The sequence below is a fragment of the Desmodus rotundus genome, chromosome 6 (assembly GCF_022682495.2).
Source record: "Desmodus rotundus isolate HL8 chromosome 6, HLdesRot8A.1, whole genome shotgun sequence".
Lineage (NCBI taxonomy): Eukaryota > Metazoa > Chordata > Mammalia > Chiroptera > Phyllostomidae > Desmodus > Desmodus rotundus.
Window position 1 is genome coordinate 155,072,441 of NC_071392.1, and position 20,226 is coordinate 155,092,666.

The 20,226-nt window shown below is 56.8% G+C and overlaps 1 protein-coding gene across 1 annotated transcript in view; it reads left to right on the forward strand.

Annotated features, from left to right (window-relative positions):
• Positions 1-18,617, forward strand: part of ERGIC1 (endoplasmic reticulum-golgi intermediate compartment 1) — a 78,112-nt gene extending 59,495 nt beyond the window's left edge. The window contains exons 6-10 of the mRNA XM_053927377.2: positions 58-162; positions 1,672-1,732; positions 5,814-5,914; positions 8,284-8,406; positions 16,905-18,617. Coding sequence (XP_053783352.1) covers positions 58-162; positions 1,672-1,732; positions 5,814-5,914; positions 8,284-8,406; positions 16,905-17,012 — 498 coding nt within the window. The 3' untranslated portion in view covers positions 17,013-18,617. The remainder of the gene's footprint in view (positions 1-57; positions 163-1,671; positions 1,733-5,813; positions 5,915-8,283; positions 8,407-16,904) is intronic.
• The last annotated feature ends 1,609 nt before the right edge of the window (positions 18,618-20,226 follow it).

A 20,226-nucleotide genomic window follows, 5' to 3' on the forward strand; every position in this document is an offset into this window, starting at 1 on the left:
TGCACCCGACCCTCTGGGGAGGCCCACCAAACTCCTGAGACTTGCCTCTCTCCCCAGGTCCCGGGCAACTTCCATGTGTCCACGCACAGTGCCACGGCCCAGCCACAGAACCCGGACATGACCCATGTCATCCATAAGCTGTCCTTCGGGGATACACTACAGGTGAGCGGCCACACTGCAGGCAGTGTGGCCAGGGACGGGAGCACAGGGGCTGTGTCACCAGAGCCATCTGTCCCTCCTGGGCACAGAGCAATGTCCTCCAGTGGAGCTGCCCCCTTTGAGCCTCCGCTCCATCCCTCACCCCCTCTGTTTTGCTCCTTCTGAACACACGGCTGCTGTTTCATCAACAGCCTTGAGGCCCAGGCCCGGGGAAAGGCACCTGCTCTTCGTCAGCAAGTGCTCAGTGCTCACGCTTTCTCTCTGTCGCACAGCCTTATGAGGTGGGAGGGGCACCACATTTTACAGACGTGGAGATGGGACCAGAGAAGCCACTTGTGCAGGGACTCCCGAGATCTGTCCTGACTCTGCCAGCTGCAGGCAGGGGAGTGTTGACGGCCCTGGAGGTAGATCCTCTTGCAGCCTGTGTGACAACGGGAACCGAGGCTCAGAGGGAGAGTAACTGCCTGGCCACAGTGCTGGGGCTGGCGGTGCAGGGGGAGTGGGTCACTGAGTCACGGCCCAATGGGTGGCAGCGGGTGGCAGATGGTCCTGACCCCCCCAGGCCTTGCTTGGTGAGAGTTCCGTTTCCTGGCCGAGGTTGCTGGAGGGTGGGGGCCCCCCATGCAGGTGCACACACGCACATCCACTGTCACGTCACTTACGTGCATGTGCAGCCAGAATTCAGACCCAGCCTTTGCACCAGCCACGCCACACCCGCCTCCAGACACTGTCAGCCTGCGCGGAAGCCTGCCCTTTGTCACTTAGAAAGCAGGGTTGTAGGCGACCCCTTCTTTAATCCTCTCAAAAACTCCCTCAGGAGCCCTGCCTGGGGTGGCTCCATGGATTGAGTGCTGGCCTGCAAACCAAAGGGTCTCCAGTTCGATTCCCAGTCAGGGCATGTGCCTGGGTTGCAGGCCAGGTCCCCAGTAGGGGACATGCAAGAGGCGACCACATAGTGATGTTTCTCTCCCTCTCTTTCTCCGTCCCTTCCCCTCTCTCTAAAAATAAATAAGTAATATCTTAAAAAACAAAACAAAACAAAACCCTCCCTCAGGGATGTGGGATGGGATTTACTTTACCAGATGAGGACAGTGGTTCAGAGAAGTTCAGTAACTTGCCCGAGGTCACACAGCTTGTAAGAAACCAGGAATCTAGCTCTGGGACTTTCCTTCTATGCCTTAGACAGTGATGGATTCATCAGACTCTCTAGAGGTGTCTGTTCTGCACCAGGCTCTGTCCCAGACCCCGGAGTACCCAGAACAGAGTGCACATAGTAGGTGCCCAAGACGGGAAGCAAGCTAGTGCCTACTGTGTGCCAGGCCTGTGCCAAGATCCTGTCTGGATCTTGTTCCCCACAACTTCCTTACAAGACAGACCCTGATGGACCCCCATTTTACAAACAGAGGAGGTCCCTAAACCAGATCACACTTGGCTGTCCCCTGACAGAGAGCGTGGCCAGGTCTGGAGGGGACGGCATCCTGAGGTCAGTCCCCTCGCTGTGCCTCTCCACAGGTCCAGAATGTCCACGGAGCATTCAATGCCCTTGGGGGAGCGGACAGACTCACCTCCAACCGTAAGTGTTGCCCCTGGGAGCAGCCTCCCGCCCCAGGGGCTGCCCAGGGGAGTGGGAGAGGACAGGGACCCGTATTGGGCTCTCCCTGTCTTTCAGACAAGGGAAGATGAAGGACCTGGCCCTGGGGAAAGTCGGCAGTAGCCCCGGGCACTCATCAGTGCTCTTGGGCACCCAGGACCGTAGCCACTGTTTCCGTTCTCAGTTCTTAAGTCAATCACCTGAGGTCCCACAGGGAGCGATGGCCCAGCCGGCACTCCTCCTAGATCACGTGGCTGCCTGAGACCAGGTCTGTGAGCAGCACGGTCAGGTTCTCAGGTTCGGCTACCTGGGCCACTGCCCCTACCCCACCCTTTCTTCCTGCTGAAACCCGTCCCTCCCACAAAGGCCCCTCCCCGAGTCCCTGGCACCTTGGCCCAGGTTAGAGTGCCTTGTCTTTATGTCTTTACACACCAGCAGGAAAGCGTGCGCACACTCGGGGCCTCGGACGTGTGCACAGACCAGGCCTGGGAGGCCCGTCTGCCCGCTAGACCCTGCAGGCAGGTCACCTTGTGTTTTCCAACTTCTCCGCCCGAGCTCACTTTTCTTATCCATAAGGCTTTTCTTAGCATTTCTTAAAATACCTTCTGCTCGCCAGTCATCAGGAACCTCAATGAGAGAAAACATCTCCCCAGGACCTGCCCCACCCCCAGGAAACCCTGCTTTTCATTCTCTGTGTCCCTGTGAGTTCTTGTCCATGGCCAGGAGTCATTTCTTCAAAGCGTGGGCAGCAGTCTACCTTCTGATTTTTGTACTCCGCCTCATGACCTAACCACAGTCCTGTCCGGTGTTTCCGGCGGTGACGGAGGCCCGGCCGCCCACCCAGCAGCTCTGCCAGGCCGAGTGCACTTTCGCCGAGTCAGCAGTGCCGCCAACACGTCCGGTATCTGCCTCGTGTCAGCTCCCCAGTGGCCTCCCAGTGGCCCGTGCCTGTCCTCGCCGCCGCCAGCAGCGCCCGAGCCTGCGACGGCACCTCCTGTGTTTGTACAAATGTCACAGGTGGTGGGGAGTCGCTGGAGGTCTGTGTTAGGGCAGCGTGGGGTCCCCAGGTGGCCATCCACACGCGCCCGCAGTTAGCAGGGACCCCTCAGCTGCCCAAGATGGGACACGGATCCAGCTCAAGGCCCCAGGGTGGGAGCCGGCAGAGGGTCCGGGCAGGAAACTGCGCCTGCCTGGGGGCTAAGACAAAAGCTGCCCCAGTCTGGCTTGGTGGTGAGAAAAATGCATTAGGTACGGCGGCAGAGGCCAGAGGGAAGACGGAGGACAGCCTTTCGTTCTCTCAGCTCTCAACCTCGGTCCCGTGCCGGGGGGCCTTGTTTAGGCACCAACACAAACGCCACCACTCGGAGGCCCTCCCTGACCACCTGCTCTGTAGGACACCCCACTCCTCCTAAGGAACAAATTTACTGTTTTTCTCAGCTCAGGCCACTCCCTTTGAAGACTCGACTCATTGTTGACCTTTGAGCTGTGATGATGGCTTTGTGGTGGTGGGTGTTTTTCTTTTCTAAGGAGTTCGTATCTTTCAGGGAGACAGCACTCAAATGTTTGTGGACAAATTGATGTGATGTCTAGGGTTAGCTTCAACGTCAAGTGGGGGAGGAGGGGCAATGGGGTCGAGTTGAAGCACGTTGGCCATTGGTGTTAACTGTAACTCCGGGAAGCCGGTGCACAGGAGCTCCTTCCGTGATCCCTGTGTCTTACGTGTTTGAGCTTCTCTGTAAGGAGATGCGTGCAGGGCAGGAGGGAGCAGGAAGGGTACGTGGGCCTGCGTGGATGGCGCTGGAGCCACCGGCCCCGAGGAGGGGTCAGCTGACAAGGAATCCATGTGGGTGTGTTAGGTGCAAGGTCTCTAGTGGGTATCTGGCAAATCGTATCAAAGGCTCTGAAACTGGTCATTGCATTTGAGTCATCCGTTCTGCTCGCGAGAGAGGAAGCTAAGGAAAGAATTAAGAGTGTCCAGCGATTTAGGAAAATGATGTCTATTAGGTCATTGTTTATAAGAATGAAAATGAGGTCTGTGTCTAGCTGTGGGGGCTCGGGGCGAGGACAGTGTCCGTGGCCACGCCACAGGATGCGTGCCATCACCGACCGCAGTATGTCAGAACCTGACTGGCATTCAGGCAGCCGATGTTTATGGAGCACCTACTACATGCCGTGCTGGGGGCATGGCAGTGCGTATAACCGACCCCACGGTGGAGCCAGCCCTCTGGGGTCTGTGGTGTTCAGTTTTTAGAAAAAAGCACAGTGTGATCCAATTTTAGGAAAACGCAAACATGTGTACACATACAAGTCCACCGCCTTGCACACAAGAGTGAGAATCGCGGTTTCCTGTGGATGGTGGGTTTGCGAGTTTTATTTCTTTTATTTCTGATCATTTTTTATACGCATTTTAACAGAGCTATTTTACATTTATTTTAATTTATTGGGGTGACGTTGGCTAGTAAGGTTAAATTGCAGGCACACAGCTATAACACAACGTCTGTATACTCACAGCCCAGGCTGGTCTCCTTCTGTCACCGTGTACTTGACGCCCTTTGCCCTCTTCATCCTCCCACACTACCCCCCTTCTTCCCTGGCACCCTCCGTTCTGTTTGCTAGAACCACTACAGACATGATTTTCGAGTTTTCAACTGGGCGCTGGGCACTTGCAGCGCTGTGGTCTTGGGCTCCTGCGTTAAAGTGTAGATGGGTTCTGAGCTCCGGCCCAGGCTCACCTTCGGGGGTGAGGCCCAGGTGTCTGCCTTTCCCAGGTGACTCTGGTGCTTTTATTATCTGAGGACCGCTTCGGGGTTGAGCGGAGGGGCATTAGGGCCTTCATGGGCTCTGCCCCAAGGCTGCAGGGCTCTGCTCGGGTTCCCAGAGGAGTCTGGTCTGCAGACAGTTCCGGAAGCTCTGTCCCTTCCTTCCCGAGACTCGGCGTTGGCAGGGAGAGGCCCCAGACACCAGCTGCATCCCCCACCTCTTACCCAAGATGAGTGTGGAGCTCAGGGCCAGCTCAGCCAGGAGGCCAGGAACAGAACCCACCGGCCTACATCTCTGATTTCTGTTCTTTTAGCTCCACGACCCCTGACCCAAGCTTCTCTTAGCATCCTAGAAGGCCCAAGGGAATTCATACCTTTCCCCAGCAATATCTGGCAGCTTTGGGCCAGTGCTCCCTCGGCGCAGTGTTCGATTCCGGTTACCTCATGCTTATCAGAAGCTGATTCATCTGCTCTCCCATTCATGCTTCTGACCAGTCATCCCTCCACCCGTGCACTCATTCAGTAAGCATTAGCCGCTGTCCGCTCCGTACCAGGCCCATGCAGGGCTCTGGGGACACGGGGATGAGTAAAGCTTGGTCCCTGCCCTCTGTGGCCTCCCCACCCCGAGGGGGAGGGGTGAGAGTTAGTTACCTTGAAATCTGCGACAGGGCCAGGTGGAGGGAGAACAGATCTCCCATTAATTGAAAAATGGGGAAAGAAATTCATCAATTCTTCATAGATGCCATTTTTATGGTTTGTGGGCTCTTTCTTTTTAAAACCTAAACCCAGTTTGTTTTAAAAGTAACAATATTCAAACAGGACCAGAGGGCGCACAATAAAATGTGGTCTTCATCACATCCTGCCTTCCTCCTCAGAAGCTAAACTGCTAATAGTTCTTTGGGTATCTTTCCAGAGAATTCTACGTATTTTTGCATGAGGGAAGCGTGAGCCTTCCCTGCGCCCGATGCACGGAAAAGCGTTATTCACCCTGTTATGTAACTTGGCTCTTTTGACGTCACAGTTCCTCTTGGAACATGGCCTCTCCCAGCACCCACCATTCAATGCTTACCTACTGATGGACGGTGCGTCCTTTCCAGAAATGTAATGTGCAACACAGGAGTAAAGATCCTGACAGGCAGAGTCTTTCGATGCCTGGTGTCAACGGTAAAGGGGGAGCCCATGCCCCCCTTCCCCGCCCCCCCAGCCACCGGCAATGCCAAGCAAGCTTAATGTTGAAGTGACCTGGAGCCGCCGGCCAGGCGGTACCCGTCCCCCTGCTTCATTCCGCTGTGTCCTTCCCGCAGCCCTCGCCTCCCACGACTACATCCTGAAGATCGTGCCCACGGTTTACGAAGACAAGAGTGGCAAGCAGCGGTACTCGTACCAGTACACGGTGGCCAATAAGGTACGTGGGCAGCCGGCCAGGCCGTGCTGCGTGCAATGGCGCCCTCTGCTGACCGAGAGCAGAGGCGCCGAGAGTCTCGGTAGGATTTTAGAAAGAGCAGGCAGGAGGCCTCCCCACCCAGGTCCTGGGGTGGCAAGTGTCTCCATAGCCCTGCATCTGGCCCCAATCAGGACCCTGATTGGTCAGCACACGACAGATGCTCTGGCTTTCAGGGCACAAGCACCTTATCCAAAATCATGAGGCTCTTGAATGCCCCCAATGGCTGTTGGTTAACAGGAATGTCCCAGGACCCCAACCCTCAAAGTCGTGGAGAAGCAGGTGGGCCTCAGGGGGAGGCAGGGCGTGGTCAGAGCCAGGAGAATGGGGTGACCAGCCGTTAATGGTTTCAAGCTGAGAGCCTCGGGCTTCCTCGGAGAGGACCCTGTGAATACCTGAAGCCCGTTGGTCAAGACCCCCTACCCCCCCGCCCTGTAGAGCCCTTTTCCACCAAGCCCCTTTTTCTTCCGTCCCAGGGCTGCCCAAACCCCTCCTAAGTGATACAGTGTTTAGCTCAGTTAATAATAGTAACAGTAAGTGTTGTAGCCGTCACTTCTTGGGCACCTTTAATGGGTTGGACATTTCTTTGAAGTCCCTCCATCGACTTTGTCAGTCCTCACGACAGCTCTGAGATCGGAACTCGCATCGCCCCCATTGCACAGATTTGACCTCTGAGACACGGAAGGGCGGTCACTGAGCTACAAAATGGCCAAGTGGGGATTAGAACCGGGTTCTCATTGGGCTCTAGAGCCTGGCCCCTGGTTACATCGCCATTCAGTCTGAAGCAGGGGCATGAGTCTGCGGGGCTGTGAGCTCTTCCCTCTGAGTGACCGGAGGCCCCTCTGCTCAGATAACTTTCTAAAAGGAAATCTGCTTCTCTGATTCTCTGTTGTTTCTTGGAGGGCGTGTCCTTGTCACCCTCAGGTGCCGATGGCACCCAGCAGCTGGGAAAACGTGGCTGCAGTCTGAACAGAGAGAGCACGAGCTGTGGAGGACATTGCCAGTGCAGACCCGGCTCAGCCCCTTAGTCACATAACCACCTGTGCCTCAGTTTACTCCTTTGTGAAACGATGACCTCCTTATAAGATCGCTGTCAAATGAGGCAGTGCCTTTAAAACCAGGCACCAGATAAAGCTGTGGGAAAATGCCGCTATTTTTTCACTACTTTTTTCTCTGTCCCTCAGCCTGAGGCTGTGACCCAGACAGCCACCCTGCCCCATCAGGTCTCCCTGGAGAAAGCTGATCTTGTCTTGTCCAAGGCTCCTTCCCCTGCGGCTTTGGCAAGGGCCCTGTGGCCAGAGCAGCTGGCTCAGCTCTCTCTGTGGCCTTGGCCCCAGCCTGCCCCGAGAGGGAGTGGCGCCCGTGGAGACGGTGAACAGAGGAGGCAGAAGCCTGGGATCAGGCCCAGCACTGGGGCTGCGCGGCAGGGGTTCAGCCTGGTCTCCAGGTGTTGTAGATGAGTGAGGGTGTCCCAGAGGTTTCCCGTGTCCTGAAGCACCCAGACCGGAGAGGGCACATGGTTATTCGGCCCCGAGCATCCTTCAGTCCCGGCAGGGCCCCTCTCAGGAGGGCTTGCTGTAGAGCTGAGTCTTCTGGCTTTCCAACCCTGTGTTCCTTCTCCAAAGAACCTCACTCCCCGCAAGGCCTTCAGAGGCATCTCTCTGTCCCTCACACACTCCCCAGGATGTCAGTGTGGCATAGAATGTCCCCTCCTCGCCAAGTCTTCCACATGCCCCTGGGGAGACTTGGTCATTTGTTCACGCCCCTGCAGCACCCCATGTCCCCCGGCATGTGCAATGTCACAGTAGTACACATATTGTCACGTCTGCCTTCTCCAGACTGTGACCCCCTCTGGGCATGGCGTGGGGTTTACCCCCGTGGGACCCCCAGCTGCCATCACGGTGCCAGGCACCAGCATACAGGAGAGGCGCTCCAGAAACTCTTAGCGAACAAATGAATGGGTTTTGCATGGCCTGGGAGTGGAGCCAGGCCTTGATCCACACTGAGCCCAGGTCACTTTGTCCTTTTCCATCTCTACACTCAGATTCATATTTTGATTCTGGTGCTACTTCCAGAATCAAAATATGCAGTTTCCAGGCAGCCAAAAAGGTCAAAACGCCCCCAGCAGTGTTGCCCATCCACGGGCTGAGGGCCAGGCCTCGGGAGGAAGGGTGTGAGAGGAGGGGCTGGCTCCCTGGGGGAGGGAGGGAGGAAAGCCTGTTCTCATGGGCTGCAGGGGGGCCCTCTGTTTTGCAGCCCCCACCCGCCGTGAGATGCGGTTTGTGTACCTGCATCTCACATTCCCACCTCCCCCGGCTCTTCCTCCATCCCAGGAGTACGTCGCCTACAGCCACACGGGCCGCATCATCCCTGCCATCTGGTTCCGATACGACCTCAGCCCCATCACGGTCAAGTACACAGAGAGACGGCAGCCTCTGTACAGGTTCATCACCACGGTGAGTGGGTGGGGCGCCTTCTATGGGCTCCTGCCACCGGTGCGCCCCCGCGGGTCCTTGAAGCAACAGATCACAGCCCTTGGGGCTGGGGGCTCAGGCTATACACTGGGCAGTGGGGGGGCGGTGATCCCAGGGACATTCAGTCATGTCATCAGAGGCACATCAGGGGCGATGGCGTTTCAAGAAAACTTTCTCCAGAGGGGAATGCCACTGAGTTTGTTTCTTCAGCAGATCTGTATGTGGCTCAGTGAGCTGTCCAAAGTTTTCTCCAGCTTCTCCATTTTGTGGAAATTACTCTCAGCAGAGCTGACCCTGTTCTGTGTGAATCTTGCAGAGAAGACTGGCCTCCTTTATCCCCCGCGTCTGCTTTCCCCCCCGCAGCTGCCGATATCATCAGGTTTTTCTCTCTCTTTCCCTCCTGCCCAGTCTCTTGAGTTCTTTGCCATCGTCCCCACCCAGGCCACCCTTCTGTGGTGCAGCTCCAAGCTGATGTCCTTTCTGTTTGATCCCCATGGTCTGGGCTGTGTTCACAGCTCCCTGGCCTCCCTTTCACAAAGTCCTTGAGGCCGGAAGAGCAAGGTCACGGTGCCCTGCTTCAGCTGCGAGGCCCGCAGGTGTTTGGTACCCGAGAAGGCTGAGATGAAGGGATGGGTGATTATCCCCATGTCACAGAGCGGGAAACTGAGGCCCTTAGGCTTCTGCGCCTCTTCATGCTTTTAATATGATTCAAGATCAGGGGTCCGGTCCTGGCACTTTCATTTCTGGCTCTGACTAGATTTGCACTAGGCAGGGCTCTGTTACAAGCTGCTTTGAGGGAGTTAGGTTTCAGGCATGGCTGGATCCAGGCACAAACATTGTCTACAATTGGTCTTTCTTCAGCCTGCGTTCCTCCACACCAGCTTCATTTCAAATCGAATTTACCAATAGGAAATGCCCCTTTCTCAGTAATTCCACCCCGAGTCTTGCGTAGGAGAGTGCTCTCATTGGCCCAGCTCGGGCCCCTTGCCATCCTTGCAGCCTGGAGAAGGAGCAGAATGTGCCAGGAGGCCGGCCCCAGTCAGACCACCAGGACAAAGGCTGCCAGGGAAGAATCGGGGGCCAGTTACCAGGAGAGGGAGGAGTGGGTGCCGAGAGGCAGAAGGGCCCGATGTCCACGACCAGGCCTGCATCTCCTAATCTACGAAAGAGGGAAGCAATCGACACTCTCCCTCCGGTGGGTCTTGGCGCCGACGCATGGCCCAGAATTCTGACCATGTGCCCAGAATTAGAAACTAAGGTGCAGCAGGCGCCCCTGTGCAGGGGTGGCCTTCACAGCCCTGGGCCCACACCGTGCGGTGGGATTGGGAAGGACCCTCACACCCCCTTCCCGTTCGCTCCTGCAGCGCCAGGCGGCCGAGGCTCTGAGGGTTGAAACCCTCGGCAAGTGGCTGAGCAGCAAAGTCACTTCATTTATTCATTTAGCATTTGCTAGAATTTTCCCTGTGCCGGGCCCTTGCTGGGCAACTGGGTGGAAGAATTAGACACCATCTCTGCCCTCAGCCTGCTCCCCAGTGGGTGGGCGAGCACCCAGAGGGATGCAGTCCCCGCCAGCGGGGGTGCCGGTGTGGCTGGGCACCAGGCACGGTGGGGACACAGGCGGGCACAGTCCCCTCTGTTTGGGAAGCCTGAGATGGGTCTGGAAGGACAAGGAGGCGTTTCCTGGGCTGAGTGACGGAGACAGAGTCCAAGCAGAGGGAGTGGTGTGTGCAGAGGCGCCCGACATAGCATGTCTTCTGAAAGCCAGGTAGCCTCCTTCCGTGGGGATGGACTCCTGAGAGCTGGGCGTCCCAAGAAGGCACAGGGCAGGAGCTTCATCACCCAGAGGCCGACCACCTCCCCAACTCTGGCCATCAGCCCCTCCTCCTTCTCTACTCTGTCCACCTCCACCTGGGTGAGCAGTGCTGCAGGGAGCTTGCCGACATGCTTAGCCTTCTGGGTTTTCTGAAGGCCCCCTACCCCCCACCTCCATGACGCCATCTTGGTTGCCATGGCAACTAGGGTCAGCCTTGAGCCAGCTGGCTGTCTCTGGCAGATGGCGTCATTGTGCAGCCTCAATGGCCCTCATCACAGGACAGCAGATGTGGGGATGACGTCCGCGCGCAGACAGCACACAGACCCCCAGCAGCCCTGGACCGGCAGGGTGGGGTGCTTGTGGAAGTGCGGGCACCTGCTGGGACTCCTCTTCCTCGCTTTTTAAAATCCAACACTTGTGTGCGAAGCCCCCGGACCCCAAGGGGGGCCTCTGCAAATAGCTCCTCAGAGAGGCTGCTGAAGAGGGGGCTTAGGCCAGGATGTCGTCATGTGGCGGCTGCAGGGGCAGCTGCGGGTGGGCTGGAATGAGGTGTGGGTACAGCTGGTGGCGGGTGTGGCTGTGGGCGTGCGGGGAGAGGCGGCTGGGGCCTGCCCAGTGCAATTCTAAGTATCCGGGACCTGGCTGATTGAGGGCCGCCCCCTCCCCGCTCCAGAGCCTGAACAGAGGAGGGATCCTCCCCACCCCAGAATCCTCCACCCGACTGCCCAGGGCTCCTCCCTCTCACCCGCTCAGGCACCTTGCTCAGATCTCTGCTTACTGCTGCTCCAGAAAATCCCACCACTAAGGGAACAGATAGACACATGGTGTTTTGGAAAACACGCTGGGGACCCCCTTGAAAGTACCCCGTCCCACACACGCACATTTGTCCCCTGCCACTCGCCAAAGCCCCTTCTTGAGATTCCCGTCAAGTGGGTCGAGGTGGCAGATTGGCTTCGCGTCACATTGCCTTCCTTGTGGGTTTTATTCTATCTGGGGGGGAACAGCCAGAAGTCGCGAAGTGCCAAACTGAGCTGCCAGTATGGCCGAGGCAGTATTTGCCCACCAGAAAGTCCCGGCTGGCACTGACACGCTCCAGGTGGGCAGCAGGAGCATCGGAGTCAGGCTCAGACTCTGTCCCGCCTACGAGGTGCTTCTCACTAGTGAGATACTCCCCCAAACTCAAGACTGCGCCTCAGAGCTGCCAGGCCCAATTCACCGCTGTGTCCCTGGCATGGAGCGCAGGGCCTGGCTAGCACATCCATGCTGAGAAGCATACAAGGGGCAGCTGCGTGAAGAAGTGATGCTATAGCCACGCTTAGTGCACACCTAATGTGTACCGGGTCGTTTTAGAGTTATCTGCTTTAACCTCTCCGTCCCCCGCCCTCCAGGGACTCTCCAAGGTAGATGGTTCATTTCTATTTTGTACGTGAGTCATTGAGGCCCAGAGAGGTAAAGAAACACACCCAAGATCACACAGGCAGTAAATGGCAAGGCTGGAACTTGACCCCAAAGCCTACCTCCCTCAAGGACGTTCCCGCCACAGAGCCCCCAGAAGCCATGGGGCCGTTGGGAGGACCCCAGGATCATTTGCTACAGTGACGTCCATCCTGGGAATCAGGAAACAATAATATCACAGCTGGAAACTAGGTGATGTCGTGTGCACGTGTGATAAAAGCACAGTCAACCCGTGCAGACCATAAAAAAAGCAAACCGTCCAAACGTGTGGTTTGTGGGTTTTCTTGCCCATATCTGATTACCTTTCCCCCACGTGTTTGGGCACCTGAAAGAGTCCGCCTGGGCCAAAGGGAGCAGGTGCCTGCGGTGGGGGGAGGTGGCCGGCAGAGTTGAGAGGACACCACCCTGAGCAGGTTTTACCTGCTCAGACTGTGAGCTGGGGAAAGAGCAGCCTTGTAGCTGGCACAGCCGCCTTTTCAGGGCCCCAGTTGTTGTCTCTTCTCGGGGGGCTGGGAGCTCCAGGAGGGCAGGGCTGGGTCCTGTCCCCTCTGGTCTCCAGGTCTGCAGGAGGGTGATAAATAGGTGTCAAACAAGGAGCAGAGGAGGGGTGTCCACCTTGGTCCACCCCCAAGACAATTTCCATTATCTGAGATCAGAACAAACCCACATTAGCAGCTCAGTTACTCCGTTAGTCTGCGGGGTGGGGGGCGGGCGGAGGGGAGCTGCGGTGAGTGTGGAAGACTTCAGTTCAGATCCTTCCAGACGTGTGAGCAGAGCGACGTCTTCCGGAAGGCTGCGTCCTGGGGACAGGTTGTTCCAACTGCGTCTGCACACAGGTGCGTTGGTGGGATCGGAAGCCTCGCGAAGGCAGGTTCTGACACGTGTGAGGAAGACCAGGATGCAGCGGGCTCCCTACACTTACTTTCACAGCCACGCAGCTTCTTACCTCACAGACTGTGCTGCGGGGGACCCCTCACTCCAGGGCATTTGATAACAGAATTGAGAAAACAAAATATAAAGGAGCCATCTGTGCCTGCAGGCGGGGGCCGAGGGCAGCCTGCAGGGTGGGGTGAAGTGGGTGCTCTAACCAGAAGAAGCAGACCCTTTGCAGCCAGCCCCCCAGACCTGGGTTCTTGTCACCCTACATGGTAGCTGTGTGACTTTGGACACGTCACCTCTCTCCAAGCCTCTGTTTCCCCATCTGTGGAATGGGGGTCACCCATTTCCCTGAGCACTTGCAAAGACCAGATGAGAAGGCAGAGGGAAGTGGATCTGAGGCCTGGCACATAGTAGGTGCTCAACTAAAGTGGGGTTTTTTCTGAGGGGGAAGCGAGTATTTTTCAGCTGCAGCCATGATAAAAATGGCAGGGGGAGGACTCTGTCCCCCCAGTCCCCTGCACTAGAGGGTAGGTGTGGGCAGTATGGCAGGTGGGCATCTCTGGGTGGGGACCTCCTTACCTGCATCCCCTCCCCCACCCTTCCAGGGCCCAGTCATCAGCTTCCCCTCGGAGACAGCGGGCCCCCACCTCTGCCAGGCTGGGCTCCGTGTCCTCATCCTCGGCTCCAGCCTGTCTGCCGCCAGCCAGCCCGATGGCTCTCAGATTCATTATTCATTTCCTCATACCGTGCTTTTCCAGAAGCGTTCCTAGTGATGCTGACTGGACGGGGAAGGGGAGTGACCGGCTCCAGCACTTAGCTCAGCGGGCAGCCAGACACGGGTCGCCTCGGCCCCCACAGCGAGCCCCATTTTACAGATGAGAGAAACTGAGGCTCAGGGAGGTAAACTGGCCTTCCCTGCCGGAGTCACAGAGCAGGGATCTGACCCTAGGAGTGGGTGCTCCGGGGCCCACCATGCCCCCCACTCCTTGTGGTGTGTCTGTCATAGTTGCTCATTGCTCGCCCTGGGGAAGGGCTGATGTGGGTGGGACAACGGAGGGATTCAGCTCTCCCGCTGGTCAGAATGGGCCCTTTCCATATTACTGGGAATCAGGAGCCGTAATTAAGATGTAAGAGAAACACACACACACACACCCTTCCTTTCGAGGTAGACGAGCTGACTTCATCCCAGCTGGAGTAGGAGGTGGGGAAGCTGGCAGACCGCAGGGAGGAGGAGGGCCCCCGGAAGAACAAAGGGGCATTATTGACGGCCTCTGGCCAAAGCAGAGGGAAGTGCTTGTCTCAGACCCACTGGGGCCTGGATGTGGAATTGTCCTTGTTTTCGAGTCTGGAGCTGGGGCTGCTGACCAGAGGAGGGTGGCATGTGCTGGCTCTGGGGGCCCTTTCTGGCCCAGTGGCCCTGTTCCTTCACCCTTCCCCCTGCCACCCCACCCCCACCCCCGCCCATCACCACACACAGGTTGTCCCACTGCCTTTGGGCCTGGTCGGGACGTACAAAGTATGGCGGTGGTGAGGGGTCAAGAGAGCAGCCAGGCAAGGGTCATGGACACTCCCATGAATCCCATGGCTGTCCCTACCGGCAAGGATTAGCCTCCCCATTTGTAAAAGTAGGAAACTGAGGTACAGGGAGCCGGGGGAATGCAAGGGTGTGTGGTGGGAGGGGCCCTGCTCCTGGCTGACACCCTGTGAGTCGCCTTCACCCCCCACCTTGGGCAGGGAATCCTTTTCCGAGCAAGCCACTCACTCGTTCATTCGTGTATCCGGTTACTCTCGCACTGAAGCCCTCCTTTAGCTCCTCAGCGAACCTGTCCTGAGTGCCTACTGCGTGTCAGGCACTTCTGCTGTCTCCTGTCCCCCGGGCTCTTAGGGAAAGGAGAGTTTTAGCAAGAGGGCTGAGGTGGGCCAGAGAAGCGGAACTGCCTGTGGGCCAGGTGCTTTGCCCCTAACACATGCTGTCTGTCGCAAATGCTTCTCGGCACGTACCTGACCATGACTGACCACCTCTCTGGACGAGGCCAGATGTGGTGACCTGGTGCTGGGGGTTTCTGTGACCACTCATACGCCAGCACCCAGGGGCCGCCTGGCCCGAGAGCACCTAGGCCCCCTGCTCACGCCAGTCACCGTCTCTCGAGCGAGTCAGGGGGCTGAGCGGCCTGTCGACAAAATGAGGAGGGCAGTGGCCATAGTAGGTCAGGTGGGCTGCTAGATTTCCTATGGCTTTTGAGCCTCACCCCCCCCAGAAAAAGGTGTCGGCCTCCTGTCCTCAGCTGCCCAGGGACCAGCACCTTCAACGGATGTGGGATAGTGGGGGTCATGCTGCTGAGCTGGGGGAGACCAGTGGGTTCGCACGGGCTCACTGCAGGGCCTCAGTTTCCCCACCCGTGTTCTCCCGTGTACCCCAGTGCATGTGCCGTGTCCTGCCCCGGGCCAGCCCCACGGACGGGGCCTTCGGCCTGGGTGCCGGGTGTGTGTGAGTCAGGGGTGCGCCCGGGCTCCAGAGTGTGCAGATTAATATAGATCGGTGTGTGTGTGTGTGTGGTTATTTTTTATTTTTTCACTATTTGCTCCATTGCACTGAAGTCACATTTTCCTATCCTCTGATCCAAGCTCTAAAAGCATTTTGTGGTATAAAATCTCCCATCATCTGATCCACTCTACCGAAATAAACCGCTCCCCTGCCGTCATCTTCCTTGAAAAGTGCCCCTTCGTCATGCTCTGAGGCTGGCAGGGAGAGGCCCTGCCCACTGAAAACACTTCACAATAATCCCCCCAGCGCCCCCAGCCTCTCCAGTCCCCGGGGGGCTGCTCCGGTTGCTCGGGCTGTTATTACTGGAATGCCAGCTGCTCCACTTGCAGCCCATCCGTACAGACCAGCTCTGTCTGCCCTGGGCCTCACAGGCCGCTGCTTAGCTCATCTCGTAGAAAATATCATTTTAAAAATAAATGCTGGTTCCATTCGCACTTCCCTCTTGCCTCCGCTGTGCCTCCTGGCCTCCTCCCCTTGGCACCAGAGGATCCACTGAGGCGCTGCCCTCTCCCAGAATCCTCCAGGGGTCCAGGGTCGTGGCTGGCCAGTCACCCAGTGGTGTCTTCAAGGCTGTCTTGGGGACCCTCTGGGGCCACCCAACATGGCTTCTTCTGAGTCCTGTGGTCATTTCAGTGTCCTTAAATGTCGCATGTGGGGACACTCTGGAGGCTGACAGACTTGGCTCTGCCACACACTTCCTGGGTGACCGTGGGCAAGTTATTTCCCTCTCTGGGCCACGCGGGTCCATGAGTGAAGGAGAGGTTCTTCCGGGTGTACGGGGTGTGGGTGGTTTTGGTTCTCATGACCAGTGTGAAGTGTGTTCAAGGGGAAAACACTCGTCAAGTTCCCTTGCAGACGTCTCGTGGATTTTTTTTATTTTCCACCATCTCATACTTGGATTGTTTTATGGCACCAGGAAGGAACTCATAGGTGGGTGAGAACATGTTGAGTAACACACAGCATGAGCTTGACATGTCCCCCTGTGGAGTTCGGACAACTCCACCGCAAAGGGAGGAATTCAGCGGGACAGCCATTTCGTGCCCGAGGCGCGGTACTGTGGTGTCCAGGGAACAGAACCCAGCACACTTTGGGCCCCAGTTCAGCCGCCCATTGCGGTGGCTTTAGACCCGTGATTCAGTGTCTCTGTGCCTCGGTTTCCTTGGCTGTAAAGCAGGTGTAAGAACCCTACTTGCCTTGTTGGGTCGGTCTGGGGATTCCACGGTGGGAGGCGTGAAGCACCTCAGACCGTGCCTGGCACAGGGAAGGTGGACAGTCTGGGTGTTTTGCTGTGGTTATTAGGTGGCGGGAAGTTACGGAGTACAGGCATCCAGGTGACATTCATTGTCATCCCCTGCTACGGCGATTCTTAATCTGGAGCAAGTATGACCCCCAGGGGACACTGGACAAGGTTGGGGGTCATTTTGGTTTTCACAAGAAGGAGAAGTGACTGCGGGCACCTCATGGGTGGGGGCCAGCGATGCTGCTACACACCCTCCAATGCACAGCACAGCCCCACAGTGAATCACCGGGCCCAAAATAGTGCCCTCAGAAACGTTGCCCGGATAGCTTTCTGGTAGCACCGCCGGCCCCTCTCTCCTCTGTAGCGCTCGCCTTGGTTGCAATTTTGCATTTATCGGTATGATTACTTGATGTCCACCCACCCCACTGGTAGAGCAGGAGCTAGTGTATGCATGCGGTAGGGCTTGCCGAGCTCATGGCCTCGTGATGTGGGAGCAGGCTGGTTTGGCACTCCCTCCAGTGCTGACCTCTGACCTCCCCCCATTTCAGATCTGTGCCATCATTGGCGGGACCTTCACCGTGGCCGGCATTCTGGACTCGTGTATCTTCACAGCCTCAGAGGCCTGGAAGAAGATCCAGCTGGGCAAGATGCATTGACCACCTGCCCGGCCCCGTGGCCGAGGGCCCAGGGAGCCCGCCTGCCCTGCCTCCCACACAGCACCCTGTCTCCTCCTGCCCTCTGTCTGGTCCAGGATCTGGCTGCATCCCAAAGTGGGGGGAGGGAGAGGTAGGGGCGGCTCGCAGTTTCGCAGCTACCTCTATTCCCCGTGTTTAATTTGAGATGAATTACACTGCCTGAGGTTGCGGTGCCCCTTCCCCGGGGGAGCCCCCAGACCAGCGTCAGGCAAGGGGTGCTTGGGGATATTGGGGACCACTCCTGGGAGGGCTGCAGTCCCTTCCCTCCTGTGGGACCAGCCCAGAATCCATGTGGACCAGTTCTCAGCCAGGCTTTGACAATCTCGCAGCCTCCGCCAGTTGGACACACTAATCACTTGGCTCCCTCCCCCCGACCCCGACCCCGGGCAGCCGACCCGCAGACCTGGACTCTTGGCCCTGGACCAAGCTGCCTATAGGTACCCCCCCTTCCCGCCCCACCTGGCGCCTTCAGCAAAGGATGGTACTTCCCAGGCAAACCCCCTGGATGTGGCGCTCCAGGTGAAACCTCGCTCTGCCCCCTGCTTTTCCTGCCTGACCCAGAGCCCAGGCCTGCAGCCCCTGGCCTCCACGCCCTGCTTTCTTTTTCTCCGAAGAAGCAGATGCCCAGTTGTTGGTCACTGGGCGGGTGGTGGGGTCCCCTTCCTCAGTTTACTTTGTTCCTCTGAACCACCACCCCCCCCCTGCCCCGCCAATGTGCCTCAGCCCCTGCGCCTGTTGGTGGGGGGCTGGTTGTGACTGGGAAGGCGCCCTTTGAGAACCAGACAGGATCTGTGCACTTAAGTCCGCACGGGGAGCATCTTTCTCCGCAACCCTGAACTAATCATGTCTCGGCCTCTCCCAGCCAGCGGCCATCAGTCCCGAGGCCTTAGGTGGGGGAAGCAAAAGCAGCCCCGCCTTCCCCCATCCGGATGTCCACCTTCCGGTCTCCCCTCTGCTCCCTCTCATCCTTCCCCTTCAGTCCTGAGAGGGAGGGGCAGTGGTCCAGGCGCACTTGGACCCAGGGAATTTTCGGTATGCCCGGGGAAAGAGCGGCCGCCTGTTTTCCATTTATATCAAGATTGTTTGCATACTTTTGTAATTAAGGGGAGTGTCCAGGAGAAGGAGTGCTAACGTATCTATATAGATAGCTTAAGTCTCTGCCATTTGTAATTTTTGGCTCTGGATTCCAAGAGGAAGAGCTTCCCTGATTGCCTATGAGGTGACTGATGTGCACGTAACCGCATTTGGTTATTCCTGGTGTCTATGGCCACTTAGATGGATTTTTAAAAAAAATTTTTACGTTCTGTTCCCCAGTTATGAAAAAGAGTCCCTTCAGAGGGTGGGCTGGGTAGGGTGGGGAAATGTGTGGGGTGCACAGGAATTGAAAATCCACTTCTATGCATTTTTAAAAAACAAACTTCTAAGGGCATGGGGAATGTCAGTTTCCTATGGAAGAGACACACCCCCAACCCAAAATTCTTATCAACAAATTCTCAAGGGAAAAACATGTTCTAGTTCTTTCCCCACTCATTGGGTTCAAAGAGATTAAACAGCTGATTTTCAGAACTCTTGCTGTGTGTTTCTTTCTATTTGACTGTGGCTGGGCAGCCGGGACTTGGGCCCAGAAGGCGTTTAATTCTGTAGGAGAGACGTTGGGGAAATGGGGAAAAGACCCGTGAGGATGATCAAAACATCATCCTCAGCACTCACTCAGTGCTTCCTTTATCGAATCCCTCCAGGTCGGACCTGCCCTTCTGTAGCTGTGCAGCCCCGCCTCTCAGGGCCTCAGTTTTCTCAGGCGAAAATGGGCTAGTGGTAACACGACTTCACAGGACTGTTGCAGAAATTAGATCTACAACATGTGCAAGTAAATTCCCCTGGCTTGGAACGAGCTCACATAGGCAGGAAAGAGGTACCTGGTAAGTTTTCAAACACGGAAGTTAGGGTTCCCTGTTGCTATTCCCAAATAGAACATAGTCTTGAGAACAGGGCCGACATTTCCCCACACCTTCGAGGGAAGGGCTGCATAAATGAAAGTGTTTCATAAACTCTTGATTTTTTAAGGACCTGGCATTCCTCGCTCAACCTTTGGTTCAGCAAAGTGACACCGCCATCGGCCATAGTGAAGGGACTTCACGGCTGTGCGCCATCGTGCTGTCCGGTCCTTTAAGGTCCTCACTGGGACAGCAGGAACGTGGGTGCACACATCGGGGATGGAGGTGGGAGCGAGCCGGTCTGTAAAACAGTCTTCATTGACCCTCCCCTTTCCTCTTTAACATCCTGTCTGCTGCTGGCGGTCAAGAGTCAATTGTGTGCGTTCCCAAGCCTGTTTGTGCCAGCTGTGCTCTGTGCTGGAACGATGTGACTTTGTTAACCGATGAAATATGATTGAAAAATGAAAGAACCTAGTAAAACTAAGTCGAATACTTTGGAGAGAAATGACAAAGGTGTGTTGCCACAGCCGCCTCCAAACGCTACTGAATTCGCTGACCAAGACTGCTGAAAAGAGGTTGGGGGCGGGGTGGAGCATGGGAGCAAGTCCTCGAGGCTACTGGACTCGTTCTCAAAGTGTCTGAGTTCTCACTCAACGTTAAACAAACCCCAAACTGAAGCTCTTGGGTTGGTTTAACGTATGGAAAATGAGGAAGAACTCCACTGCAGGTTTCTCAATGAAGAAGGCTTGCTGCAGGGTCCAGAACTAGTGAGTGCGTTTTGACGTAACAGTTACGGTATGTGTACGTCATTGTTGTGCTCTGTCCCTTAAACCAATTCTTTCAATTATCTCACCGAGCACAGGTTACAGTGTTTCCCTGTAAGAGGACTTCTCAGTCAGGGATCACAGCACAGAGCCACACGGTGGGTGGGGGGAGGTGACAGGTTGGGGCCGTGGTGGTGTGGGCAGAAATGGCTCCTCCTGGGGGGGTTGCCGGAGAGGTGACCCTGCAGAGCCACAACGGTGACGGGAAAAGTCCGTGTGCTGCCTGCCGTCTGCGCTGCCTGGGGTGAGCGCACAGAGGGCGTGCGGGGGCCCAGGGAGGAGCCGCACGCCCTCCGGGTGACGCAATGGTGCCGGCCATCTGAATAAACCGCCCATAAAAATCCAGTGCTTGTCTCTGCTTACTGGTTTGGGTAGGGACTGGCAGCACAAACGCCGACCTTCCCAGTTGCGTTACTG